The sequence below is a fragment of the Enhydra lutris genome, unplaced genomic scaffold (genome assembly GCF_002288905.1).
Source record: "Enhydra lutris kenyoni isolate GAN:26980312 unplaced genomic scaffold, ASM228890v2 scaffoldscaffold17, whole genome shotgun sequence".
In the NCBI taxonomy this organism is placed as follows: domain Eukaryota; kingdom Metazoa; phylum Chordata; class Mammalia; order Carnivora; family Mustelidae; genus Enhydra; species Enhydra lutris.
Genome location: NW_019154101.1, coordinates 22,010,272 through 22,022,603, shown reverse-complemented (window position 1 = coordinate 22,022,603; position 12,332 = coordinate 22,010,272). Strand labels below are relative to the sequence as shown.

Below are 12,332 nucleotides of genomic sequence, written 5' to 3'. Positions count from 1 at the left end.
TTTGTATTGACTTACAATAGATTTTTTTTATTCAGCCATATTTTATACATAATTTTGCCCTCTACCTGGCCATTTTGCTTTTGCCTACCATTCTCCATTACTGAGTATTTATCTGCACTTTACTGTATTCTATCCTGTAACATTTTACAAGCAGAAGAGATATAAATATGATTTACATTTATCAGTATGATCAATTTAACTTGTGAATTTATCTTGTTGCTTTATTTAGGTTTTTTGTTTTGATTGAACTTAGAAAAGACGCACTTGCCAATTTTCTTTTACAAACCACAACTCGTATAAAGTTCTCCTTGTGACTCCATACACTTCAGAAGGATAGTTCAAATATTGTATTTGAATTAGTATGTAATACTAATTCATTACATTTACATTACAATTTAGCCTAATATTTCTTTCCTCCTTCCCACTCTGCTTTATGATCCAGCTATACCAAAGTACTCTCTTGTCCTTGAAGAGCCACCTATTTTTACTGTAGCTCACTTTGCCTATAGGCCCTTTTATTCACCCCCAAAATTCTTTTTTTTTTATTTTAAAGCTAAAATTTTTAATGTTTATGGAAGCTACATGTTTGTCTTGAATTAAATTGGGGGAATCTTCTCTGTTCTACTCACTGAGACTCAGGCTTGAAAACACATCTCAGTCTAACATGGGCTTCCATGATCAGGTCAGCAGAAGAAATGGGGGTGGGGAACTCTGGAAGGTCTTACACCAGCAATTTAATAATCTAGCTTGGAAATGACCCACATCATTCATGCTCTCTGGTCTCATAGTTTCACCTCTATAACTGGGAGCCTGGAAATTTAGTTGCCCATGTTCCCAAATGGAAGAGATAACTGGATTTCAATGGGTAATGGTAATAAGTAACACATTCTGCTAATATGTTCATCAAATACTTTGTTTACTCTCCTATACACATAAGAATGATATGCACTCCTCTCCGAGGATCACACCCCAAAAGTCCCAATTAGACATGACATTGAGAACTATTCCTTCAGTGTACTTTTTGCTGAGGCATTTTTTCCCCAACCAACAGAATTGACTATTCAGAGGTTTTTTTGTTTTGTTTTGTTTTTGAATTTCTTTTCAGCGTAACAGTATTCATTGTTTTTGCACCACACCCAGTGCTCCATGCAATACGTGCCCTCCTTACCCACCACCTTGTTCCCCCAAACTCCCACCCCCCATCCCTTCTTACTTTTGTTTCAAACCCAAATGACACCTTCCACTTGGTATTACTCATGTTTCACTGAGCTTGTATTCATATTTCTCTCACACTGCTTAGTTTAGAATGTCATTTCAAATCCAAGAGAAGGAAGTTGAACTCACATGACATAATGACTAGGCATTCAGTAGGCAGAGCAGAGATGAGAAAATGGTAGAAGGGAACCTGTAGAAATGGGAAGACCAGTGGCAGATACCCCAAAGACTCCACAGTCTAGTCTGAGTGTAAGAGACAGTTTGGGAATATAATGGAAAGATAGCTTGGGTCAGAGCATGTAGAACATGAATGTTAGATTGGGAGGTGGGCTTTATCCTTCAGGAAAAAGGACTTGGAGGTTCTGACTAGAGAATTTATATGAAAATGTTGTTTGAGGAAGTTGGGAGTCCTTTTCTTATTGCAGAAATTCATTGCTTAAGCCATGGTTTCTTTTGAGAACTCATCCTAAATAAAATTATCACTAATATATCATGTTTTATAATTGTTTAGGATGAAGTCAGATTCGTTTCTTCAGGAAATGCCAAATGTAATTAATATGCCTCACAGAGACCACATGGTCAATGATGGCCAGGGCATTCTTCCCCTCAATTTAGAAAAAGAAAAGCAGAAAAATAGGAAGAACCTAAGTACCAATGTGCTCCAAAGCAATTCTCTGAAGACATGTGAACTAGATACAATTGATCTGCAAAGAAATGAAATTCCACCACTTCCTCCTCCAAGAAGCACATCTCGAAATTTTCCCAGCTCCTATTCCGAAAAAGCTCATGAAAGTTTGAAGGAAAGTTTAGATCACTGCAGCCACGTGGCCCAAGAGGGTCAAGATGAAAGGAACTGCAGTTCTGATTTCCTTTTGAGGCACAATGAGATGCCTATCCTGTGTCTAAATGAAGGCAAGAGTTTGAAAGATGGTATCATGTCTCCTTCTTTGGCCCCCAAAGCCAAAATAGGTAACAAGCCTTCATGTAATGAAAATGTTGGACTTAGCATGTGGTTGTATGACCCTGGGATCAGTGCAAAAAATAGTCCCTCTCCATTGTGGTTTCAGAAAACCTGCTTGACTCCCAATAAGCCAAAGTGTGAAAAGATGGTTCCAGATCACCCTACTAAAGCTCATCCTGATCTGCATATAAGCAGTGACTATAGCTCCTTGGTGACAGAGAGCAGCGGCCCACTTAAAAGTTTCAGTTGTGGCTTTAAGAGGACAACTAGGAATGAAAAACTGGCAGCAAAGACTGATGAATTTAACAGAATTGTATTTAGAACAGATAGAAATTGTCGGGCAATACAGCAAAATCAAAGCTACTCAGAATCATCTGAAGATCTTAAGCCCTGTGATATCTTAATTACTCATACAGGTAGCATCTCAGAAAATGACAATGTGTCTGATATTCTGAAAACCAGTGTCCACGTGCCTGTGCCCAGAGAAAATGTGCCTGACAATCCCACCACAATATCCACAACAGGCCTTGTTAAACCAACGCAGGAACACATGAGCACCAGCAGTTACCGCAATATGCTCCAAGAGCATGACTGGAGACCCAGTAATTTGTCTGGTCGGCCAAGATCAGCTGATCCTAGGTCAAATTATGGTGTTGTGGAAAAGCTGCTGAAAACCTATGAGACATCCACAGGATCTGCAGTGCAAAATTCTAAATGCATCCAGGATAACTGGACCAGATGTAATGCTGATGTCAGCAGTGGGCCCACGTTAAGTCAGCATTTAGAAATACTTCAGTTAGAACAAGAGCTTCAGCAAAAGCCAACTGTGTGTGGAGCACAGCAAGTGAAACAAGGAGTAGACTGGAGAAAGATAACAGAGGTGAGAAAGCAATTAACGTGCGTTGGGAGGACTGTGTCTACATGCAGCAGTGACTCTGAGTTCAATCAATGGCCCATTTATATAAATAGAATGTAGGCACATGGTTTGGCATCTTCTTAATTTCTTGATCCTTTATTTGTGAATAAGTGTAAATTTTAGGATTGTTAACACAAACCTCTTAAAATACGGATTTTTAAGACTGCGAATAGTACCTTACAACTTCTTTAAAATTTTGAAATGGGACAACATAAATAAAATAAGTAGAACCAAGAACCTCAAGAAGATCCAATGTTTGCTGTTTCTTTATTGAAAAACCATTCCAAATGTGCATTTATTGGTTTATAGAATTTTATTCTTTTAGTGTTTATATTTTTAAAAGAGTATTGGAAATATTTTAAAAATAATTTCTTGCACTTTTCAGTTGTTGGCTATGATTGGTTCAGTCATTCCCAACATTTGATTCATGTTTTTTCTCATGGGATTAGTCACATGGATGTGACTATGGGTCTAACACATTGTAAAATAATACTTTATAAAGTTCTCTTTTTTTTTGTGGAGCAGAAAGGCAGTACATGGAAATAAAATATTATAGCTTAAAATTTTTTAAGGTCATTCTTATTGGTGTAAATTCCTAACATGAAAATTGTCCCCTCCCAAAAAAAGTATTTAAATAAACTGTTATTCTTTTTTTGTTCCAGTCTGTTTGCAAAAGGATATAGTTTTCCTTAGCTATAGGAGTAAAAGATAGTTGAAGAGATTGGTATTTATAACAAAGAGCTATTCAACAATCCCTTTTTATGCATAATTTACAAAAAGTTACATGGTGACAGGTTGTTATAATTAGCTAATATTTCAAAAAATCATACTTTTGCAAAATTCAGTGTGTATGCAATATAGTTTTAAGCTATGCAGGTTGCCTTCTTCTGGTGTAAAATAAATTATTTTTATGTGGCTTTCAACCTCATAAAAATACCAGTTTTTATCCATCTTACCAGAAACCTTGCCTATTTGTACAAGGTACAAGTAATTACCCTGGTTTTGTATTTCTCCATTTTTTAGTTGAGTCCATAAATACCTGGGAGGCCTGTAAGCTTCAGATGGCAAATGGAAACACGTATAAGATACCGGCTAAATACTCATCAGCTACATTTTTGCACTGGTAGCAGGGGTCCTCTACTATAGATTCTTAAGTGTAGTTTTGCATCCCCTCCCCAACCTGTGGGAGCAAATCTAAAAAAAATAAGATTCCAAAGACAGAAAAAGAAATTTCAGGTTATTGTCATAGAAATAGAGGCCATCCTCACTGCCCGTCTCAGATGAAAGAGCACAGGGTTTGTTGGGAAAGTCAATAATAATACTGGTATAAAATGTGTAGTGGAAACGTTTTTGTTTTTGTTTTTGTTTTTGTTTTTAACTACAAGGGTCTAAGAATGTTTTTCTTCCATTAAAATAGAAAGAAAAGAAAGAAGAAATGAAAGAAAAGGAAGGGACAGTAAGGAAAAGGTTTTAAGTCATCCAATAATGCCCAATATAGATAATGATTCTGTATTAGCAATGAAGTTATATTTTGAAATATTTTAGTGACAATTTTGAAACTTTTGAGAAGTAGTAATATTGGTTCTTGGTGGGGAAAAAAAGCATCAGATAAATCGGTGATCTGTGTGCGTTTTGCTTATGACCTCTGAAAGTGCCAATAACTTGACATAAATGAGCACAGTTTCTCTTATAAAATATTATCTTTTTGTTTTTTAATAACACTAAACGATCCTAATGTCCCACTAATAAACACATATAGTTCCATCTTCAAAGTTATCTAACACAAATTTTTGAATCCTGAACTCATAATTAGTCGTAAAAAGAGATCAATTGTATTAAAATGTGGCAGTGTGAAAAGATCTACAAGATTATCAAATACCATATTCCTCATTAAAAGTGAGATGCTTTTGATTCAAGACCACAAATATTAAGCAATCACCTTCTTCAGATATCCGTGCTGTTACTTGCTTCTAAATAGCTTAGTCCATCACTCCTGAAGTTGGGATCCATAATATATATTAAGCAATTAATATATTAATATATTATCAATTGTTGGTGCTTGTATAGTGAGATGGATGTCTTCCTTTGTCTCTTAGGAATCCATGGCAGTGAAATCTTCGCATGGAAAAGGATTTTCCCGACCGGCTAGACCAGCAAATCGCCGTCTCCCTTCCAGATGGGCCTCAAGATCTCCATCAGCGCCCCCTGCCGTGCGGAGGACTGCCCCCAGCTATACCATTTCTTTGAGATCCGCAGCATCAATGGTCTGAGTCTCTGGCCTGGATTGCTAGATGACAAAAGTCCTAATTGCCAAACAGAGCATTCCGAGTGTTTACAGCCAATCCTATCTCTTCTCTGTCTTTCAAGATCACTGGGACAAACGATTTCAATCTTAACTTCCCATCAGTCTTCAGTGTTTTTAATCTATGGAATAATTATCTTCCTGTATTTTGATTTCTTAGATCAGAATTTTTTAATGCCATCCTCATTAATTTGCCAATATGATTTTGAGTTGAAACAATGTACTATATTGTATATTCGAACTTTCTTGCAAGTAGCAGAAAGCAAGGTTATGTGCATGGCCATGTGTTTGTAGATGCATGTGTTGCAATGAGAAGTATCCTAGTATGTATTTAGATAAGAAAAACATATGTGCTAGTGTTGACTTTGAAATTATAACCTGTATACCTATGTATCTTTCTGTTTATTTAAAATTTTTGAAAATATACAGTACTATTTATATTTTGTATACCTTTTAATAGGTATCCACTTAAGGCATTTGAGGTAAATATATTAACTGATCACTTTCTGGGCCCCAACTACATTGAAAAATAAGAATTATACACGTTAATAACATTTGGTAGATTTCTAAATACAGCTCATAAATAGTTTCTTAACTGACATAAGGATGGGCTAATACCATTGATTTCCTTGTTCACTCTCTTAAATAAATAAAATTGTCACAGGTTTAATAGTTCAGGCTTCTAAAGCAAACATAAAATGTTCACAAAAATCTTTTGTATATCATTCGGTAGTCTATTATGGCTTTAACTGAATACTTGATCCCCAGAGCCATTATTATGAGACAGCCTTAGAAACAACAGGACTTAAAAATAATCTTATTTTGTCAACTTCAGTAACAAATAATCCTTAAATAGGATATGAAAAGAAATTCAGTTATGTTGAATTCTAATTTTTTGTTAAATTGTATAGCTTTTAGTTAAGCTCCTTTATTTGAAGGCATATTTAGAGGTAAGTCATTTCCTTTTCCTTTTTTTTAACTTTTCCCCAAAATTAGAAGACAAAAACTAATTTGCTTTTTTAATTAACAAGAAATATTAAGAATGGTATTTGATTGAGAGCTGAATTATAATATATTTCTTACAGTTTCTACATAAAAAAAGCCTTAAACTAAACCTTGGCATCCATGAGTAGCATAAGAACAGAAATGTGTATTTTGGCCACAATTTGCATCCAGTGAACACATAAGATCTATATTGAGAACTAAAAGAAGTATGAATGTTGAAGTGCTTGGATTTTTATATGGAAGATCTTAGAAGTAACTTTGCTCTCCATTGTCTCTCTATAAAACCAACTTTGGTATTAGATATGAATTCTATTTAAGCTTTTCTTTATTACCAGAAAGGTTGAGAAAGTCTAGTGACATAAGTATTCAAAGACCTTCTTCTTATGATATATTTTAACAATTAAGAGAAATTCATTGCATTATACATCATGATCTGAGGTAAAGTAAATAATTTCTAAATCCCAGACTGCCTTAAAAGGCTCAAGACTGTTTGTTGTGTGGTGATAGACAGATTCATGTTTTCCAATAAGAGTTTATAAGAAGGAGTTGAGATGAATAAACTGTCTAGAGTATAAAGCTGGAGCAGATAAGTAAGGGCTAGAGACCCACTCTTTTCTGGAATAGTTTGAGGAGAATAGGTATAAACTCTTCTTTAAATGTTTGGTAGAATTTGCCTGTGAAACCATCTGGTCCTGGACTTCTGTTTGTTGGGAGTTTTCTGGTCACTGATTTAATTTCTTTGCTGGTAATTGTTCTGTTCAAATTTTCTAGTACTTCCTGTTTCAATTTTGGTAGCTTATATGTTTCTAGGAATTTACCCCTTTCTTCTAGGTTGTCCAGTTTGTTGGAATATAGTTTTTCATAATATTCTCTTAAAATTGTTTCTATTTCTGTGGCGTTTAGATCCACGCTCTTAATTCTCATTTCTTTCAGGAATATCCTTTTCCATAGGAAACCTATCAGAGAAAAGTAACCTAGACACCAAGTGATGTCACTTACATCATATGCTTTTCATCTAGAAGGGTGGGGAGGAAAGGGAAGTGGTGGTGTACAAGGATGGACCCATTAGGAAGGTGCTGCTGTGTTACATTGGAGAGACTGCCCAAGAATTGGGCAACATACCTGCTTCCCTCCATCACTGTATCCCAGGTAGTCTGATGTGGATCTATGGTTCCTACCTCTAACTACAAGTCAAAACATTAAGGATCTCTTTTAAAAAATTAGATTCCTGATCTCATCCCATAATTACTAAAGCAGAATTTCCAGGGGTACACAGGGGGATCTGGAGTCTTTAATAAAACAATAACAACAACAACAACAACAAAAAGAAAGCAAACATTTGATGATTAAAGAGATTTGGAAGCAGTGACTTTGATGGATGCCCAAACAGATGAGCACCATTGGGTAGTCATGTTACTTCCCTGGGACTTGATTTTATTACCTGTAAAATAAAAGGGTTATATTATCAGGCATACAATTTTAAGTCACCTTTTCTATTACTATTTGAATGAAACATGAGACACATTTTAACATCTTCCTATGTCGACTAAAATCTCATAGAATATTAGAGTTGGAAAAAAGAAAACTTAGTATCTAGTCCAATTCCTTGATTGTTAAGATGAAGAAACTAAAGCAAAGATTATTGAAATATTCTGTTTTCTCTTTTAAAATATTTTATAATTTTTTATGGAAAAACCTATCAGGTAAATGGAAATTATCCTTCAAAAATATTTTTTTATGTATTGTGATTTTTAACTGGTAGTTTTTCTACTTTGGATGGGCATTTTCTTCCCAAAAACATACCCTTCATTATGCTGGATTGAAGACATTTGTAAACATTTCAGAAATATTTGATTAGAAACACTTGTATTAATAGAAGCTTTGCTGAGCAGACTTTTTGGTGGGAAACCTCTTATATTATTTCAAGTGAGGAATCTGATCTCAGAAAGTAATAAGAACAAGGCAGATAAAGTGCTTGAGTTTTTGTGCATGTGTGTGTGCGTGCATGTGTGCTTGTGTGTGCGCGCGCACACAACCCTTGCACGAGTTCTCTATGTTGCCTTATCACCAAAGCCAAATATAAAGATGTAAGTTATGTTTGCATAATTCACTTATTGAAAATTAACCTTAACTTTCATTTGTTTTTACATAGACAATGAAGATGATTAGCTATATCATGCATGATTTACCTCTATAGAGAGAAGGTAACCAGACTCCATGTCATCTTGAGAAAATATGTGGACCTAAGAAAGAGAATATGCTTCCCTGCAGAGATTTTTTAAATTATTTTTAGGCACATTTGCTGACAAACAGCTACTTGATATTAGAATCTCCTCCAGTGATTGGAAGTTACTGAATTAAATAGGTGTGGAGACACGTGTTGTGGCATGTCTGTACATTGAGAATATTTTGATTTTCCTCCTTTCCTATAGCAGTCTCCAGGAAAGCTAAAAGTTTTATGAAGTCTAAAATCAAATATGTCCACAGTTCAGCCTAGCTTCTCCTAAAATATCTCTACATAATAAAATCTAAAAGCCTGCATGAATTCCTGCACTTAGCCACACGTAACCCCAAATAGCTTCTCATACCCTGATAGCCACTCTGCCCATTTAAACCGTTTATTGAATCTGATTAATTTTTGTTTGAAAAAAAGGGTACTCCTCTGAAATTTGCCTTTACATGTGAAGTTAGTTTAATTATTTTAGGTAGACTCAGATTTCTATTATAGTGTTATTTTGCTTCAAATTCTGCATGTTTCTTCTTAAGTAGCAAGTATCTTTATTAGAATGTGCAACTATGACTTATTGTTTGATAGAGCCCAGAATATGCTCTCTCAAAAAATGGGCTTCATAAAGTAAAAAATTAAAACAAACAAAAAACAAAGTTGGAGGAGGCAGCTTTCAGGCAAGTGTCTAGTCAACGTTTTTTACTGTAGGAATTTTTCTTATCATAGAAAATAATTTTCATTCCAGTGGGAAAAAGTAAAAAAATCTGATACATATTGCGATGATCTTTTGAGTCCAACATGTATGATTGGCAAATTCTGGAAAAGAAGTTCTGCTTATATGAAGCTATGATGAAGTCTAGAAATAAAGTCTAGAATAGCAAGGATCATAAAAGTCATGTGAAACAATCCTGAAACTCAGAGGTTTGTATGACGGCCAAGGTTATAAGGATGGTCACCACAGTAGGCTCCAACACCAGTGTCTTGCCTCCCTGTATGCCTGCGTGCATCTATGACTTGATGGTTTGCAAAGCACACTTATATACCTTGACTTGTTGACTTCTTCCAACAAACTTCAAGGCAGCCTTTGTGATTTCTAATTACAGATGGAAAAAATAAATAACCAAGATAATAAATATTTCTCGAGATAATACTGAGAAATAAATAGGTGGGTCTATGGACTCCTCATTCCGACACTTTTCCAAAAAAAGAGGAAGAGGAAGCAAAGAGTGAAGTTCTTTTTCACTTACATTTTATGCATGGCAAGTTGTTTATTTTGATTTTGTTGAGAGTTTCTCTTAATTTTGCCTTTCAGTCTTCTTAACCAAAGTTCTTCATTTTTATATGGTTTCAAAAGATTATTAAAGTCATGAAGAAGGCTCACTTTAACAAAATATGTTTCTTTCTTTTGGTGCCTATGCTCTGAAATTGTGTAAATTTTGTATGTGGGCCAAAATCTTGAAGGTAAACTGATAAGTAGCCAAAGCAATCCTCATCTGTAGTACCAAGTGAATCCTGATCTCCTCACCCTTCAAAAGAATCACAGAAAATTTTCATACTATATGGCTTAAATGTATTCCAGAATAAATGAGAACATTTCCCTTGGAACTTGCAGTTATTTCCAATTTATAATCTTACTCCAAAATAAACTGTATCCGCCAATTTCCTTTTGAGGCTTTATTCTCCAATTAAATTATGTACTTATGTAATTTTATAAAAAATCATTAAACAAATTCAATGTAGCTGTTTGGGATCTGCAGAGTTTTCTTTCTATATAACGTCATTCAGCCTCAAAATAATGCTAAATTGTCTAACCTCAATTATATATTTTAAACTTTGCACAAAATTTTGTGTTACAATTAACCCAGTTAACAGATTCTCTAAATTAATGATCTCTAGAGTGAAATAGTTAATGCACAATGAATGCCAGAGAACCATTTACATTATTTTTTAAAAGAAGTTACATGTTGGAGTAAAAGGGAGCAATAGTTGCTATATGCTAAAATTCAGGAGGTAAATTATGGGGAATAAAGTTTCTTTCTGGGAGATCCCAGGCAAGGAGAGAGGAGCTAAGACTAAGCATGTCACCTTGTTAAAAAAGAAGTGAGTGGGGGCATAGCACAGGGAGCCAAAGCTAGATGAATTCATGACTTAGTTCAGCAAAAGCAACCACTAGGTTTTCCCAGGAAAATTGAGGGCTTGGGGAAAACCTAACATCAAAGACTCCAGGGTGCCTCATGCTTAGGATTCAGGTAAGGGGTCATCTTCAAGGAAATTCTTCATAAGACAGCTAAGACCCTGAAACTGAGGCCAGGGCCAGGGTAGGAATGAAATGATCAGGGAAGGAAATTGTCAAAAGCAAGATACTAGATCAAGAAGCCTTGTCCTGGGGACCAGCGTGTAAGGAGGTTAAGAGATGCAGCTCAAGGTGGGCTGGGACATTGCCACTGGGACTAGAGGGAGAGGTCTTCAGCCGCACACCAAATCTTTACTGAAGTTGGGAGCCGAGAAGACTTGGACAGCAAGTGAAGGAGAAACCAATTGCTAGTAGGCAGCTAGCAGTGTAACCACCACAAAGCTGAAATACATGGAGAATCAGTACTGCTTGGACTCTCATCTAGAATATTTTGAGGAACTAGAATTGATAGGTGGCCATCAGAAGACCTTGCTGTGAGGAATTCAAAAGACAGGTAAAGAGGATGACATGTGGACAGATATCCTTTGCTCTCCCCCTTTGTTTTATGTTTTCTTGTGACTGTATCAGCAGAATCTAAAAACCTTATCCAGAGAGCTCATAAAATAAGCCACCCACACCTTCATGTAATAGACCATGAGAGCAAAATGAGGTATCCCAGAAATGGAAAGTGATGTTCTTCTCCAATAGTAATATAAAACAGGCACATCATCAAAGAGTAAGCCCATTTTTAGAACTTAGAAAATCACAGAAAATTGTCTGCATGACGTGGGTGAGCATAGGGAATCTCCAAGTTGCATCTGAGAATAGAATTTTGTCTCAAAGAAATGCAGTGTGTTTATAACTAAAGGCAAAACGTAATCAGCTACTCTGAGCTCTGTCTGAATGGAAAGGAGACGAGCCTCATGGAGCCCAAGAAAAGGTAGCCTGAGAGCAGAATATTTGTATTGTTTCACTGCCATCCAGTGGAAGAGGCCAAGGTCTGAAAAGATGAAGCTCCTGGCCATGGCCTATTCTCTTCTATCCTAGGAGAGCTGATTCCCCCAGATGGATCTGTACCACACACAGAACCCTCAAGGTCCCCCAATTCCAGCAGCTCACTCTTCCCACTTGCACTCAAGCAGCCTTCTGAATCTCAAATTAACTACCCAGGTATTTACAGAAGTAAAAGAGCATCTAGACCACCGTCCTTTTGACATGTGTCAGAAAATTCTCTAATAGCAGAGAAAAGAAATAGGTATCCCAAGGTCTGGGATGGTATCTACAATTCTTGAATTTTGGAGGGTTGTAACATGAACATTTTTCAGCTCTTAAACAAGGGTATTTTCTGCTTTATTCACTGATTGTGCCAAGCACTTAGAAAGATGTCAGCAAATAGTAGGCTCAATGAACTTTGTTGAATAAATTAAGGCAAATCTTAAATGCTTTAATTGTTTGCTATCAGGAAAAACAAAAGGTTTTCCTTTCTGCTTCCCAACTAAATCACAGCTGGTAATGTACTTCTTTTATAGAATT

General features: G+C 35.8%; 2 protein-coding genes across 2 annotated transcripts in view; both read left to right on the top strand.

The window, feature by feature from the left end:
* Nucleotides 1-5,787, top strand: part of LOC111147703 (SOGA family member 3) — a 76,080-nt gene extending 70,293 nt beyond the window's left edge. The window contains exons 11-12 of the mRNA XM_022503936.1: nt 1,727-3,056; nt 5,189-5,787. The gene's annotated coding sequence lies outside the window, so the exon portion shown is untranslated. The remainder of the gene's footprint in view (nt 1-1,726; nt 3,057-5,188) is intronic.
* LOC111147704 (KIAA0408 ortholog) overlaps nt 1-5,787 on the top strand; it is a 29,980-nt gene extending 24,193 nt beyond the window's left edge. Inside the window, exons 5-6 of the mRNA XM_022503937.1 lie at nt 1,727-3,056; nt 5,189-5,787. Coding sequence (XP_022359645.1) covers nt 1,727-3,056; nt 5,189-5,362 — 1,504 coding nt within the window. The 3' untranslated portion in view covers nt 5,363-5,787. The remainder of the gene's footprint in view (nt 1-1,726; nt 3,057-5,188) is intronic.
* Nucleotides 5,788-12,332: the final 6,545 nt, after the last annotated feature.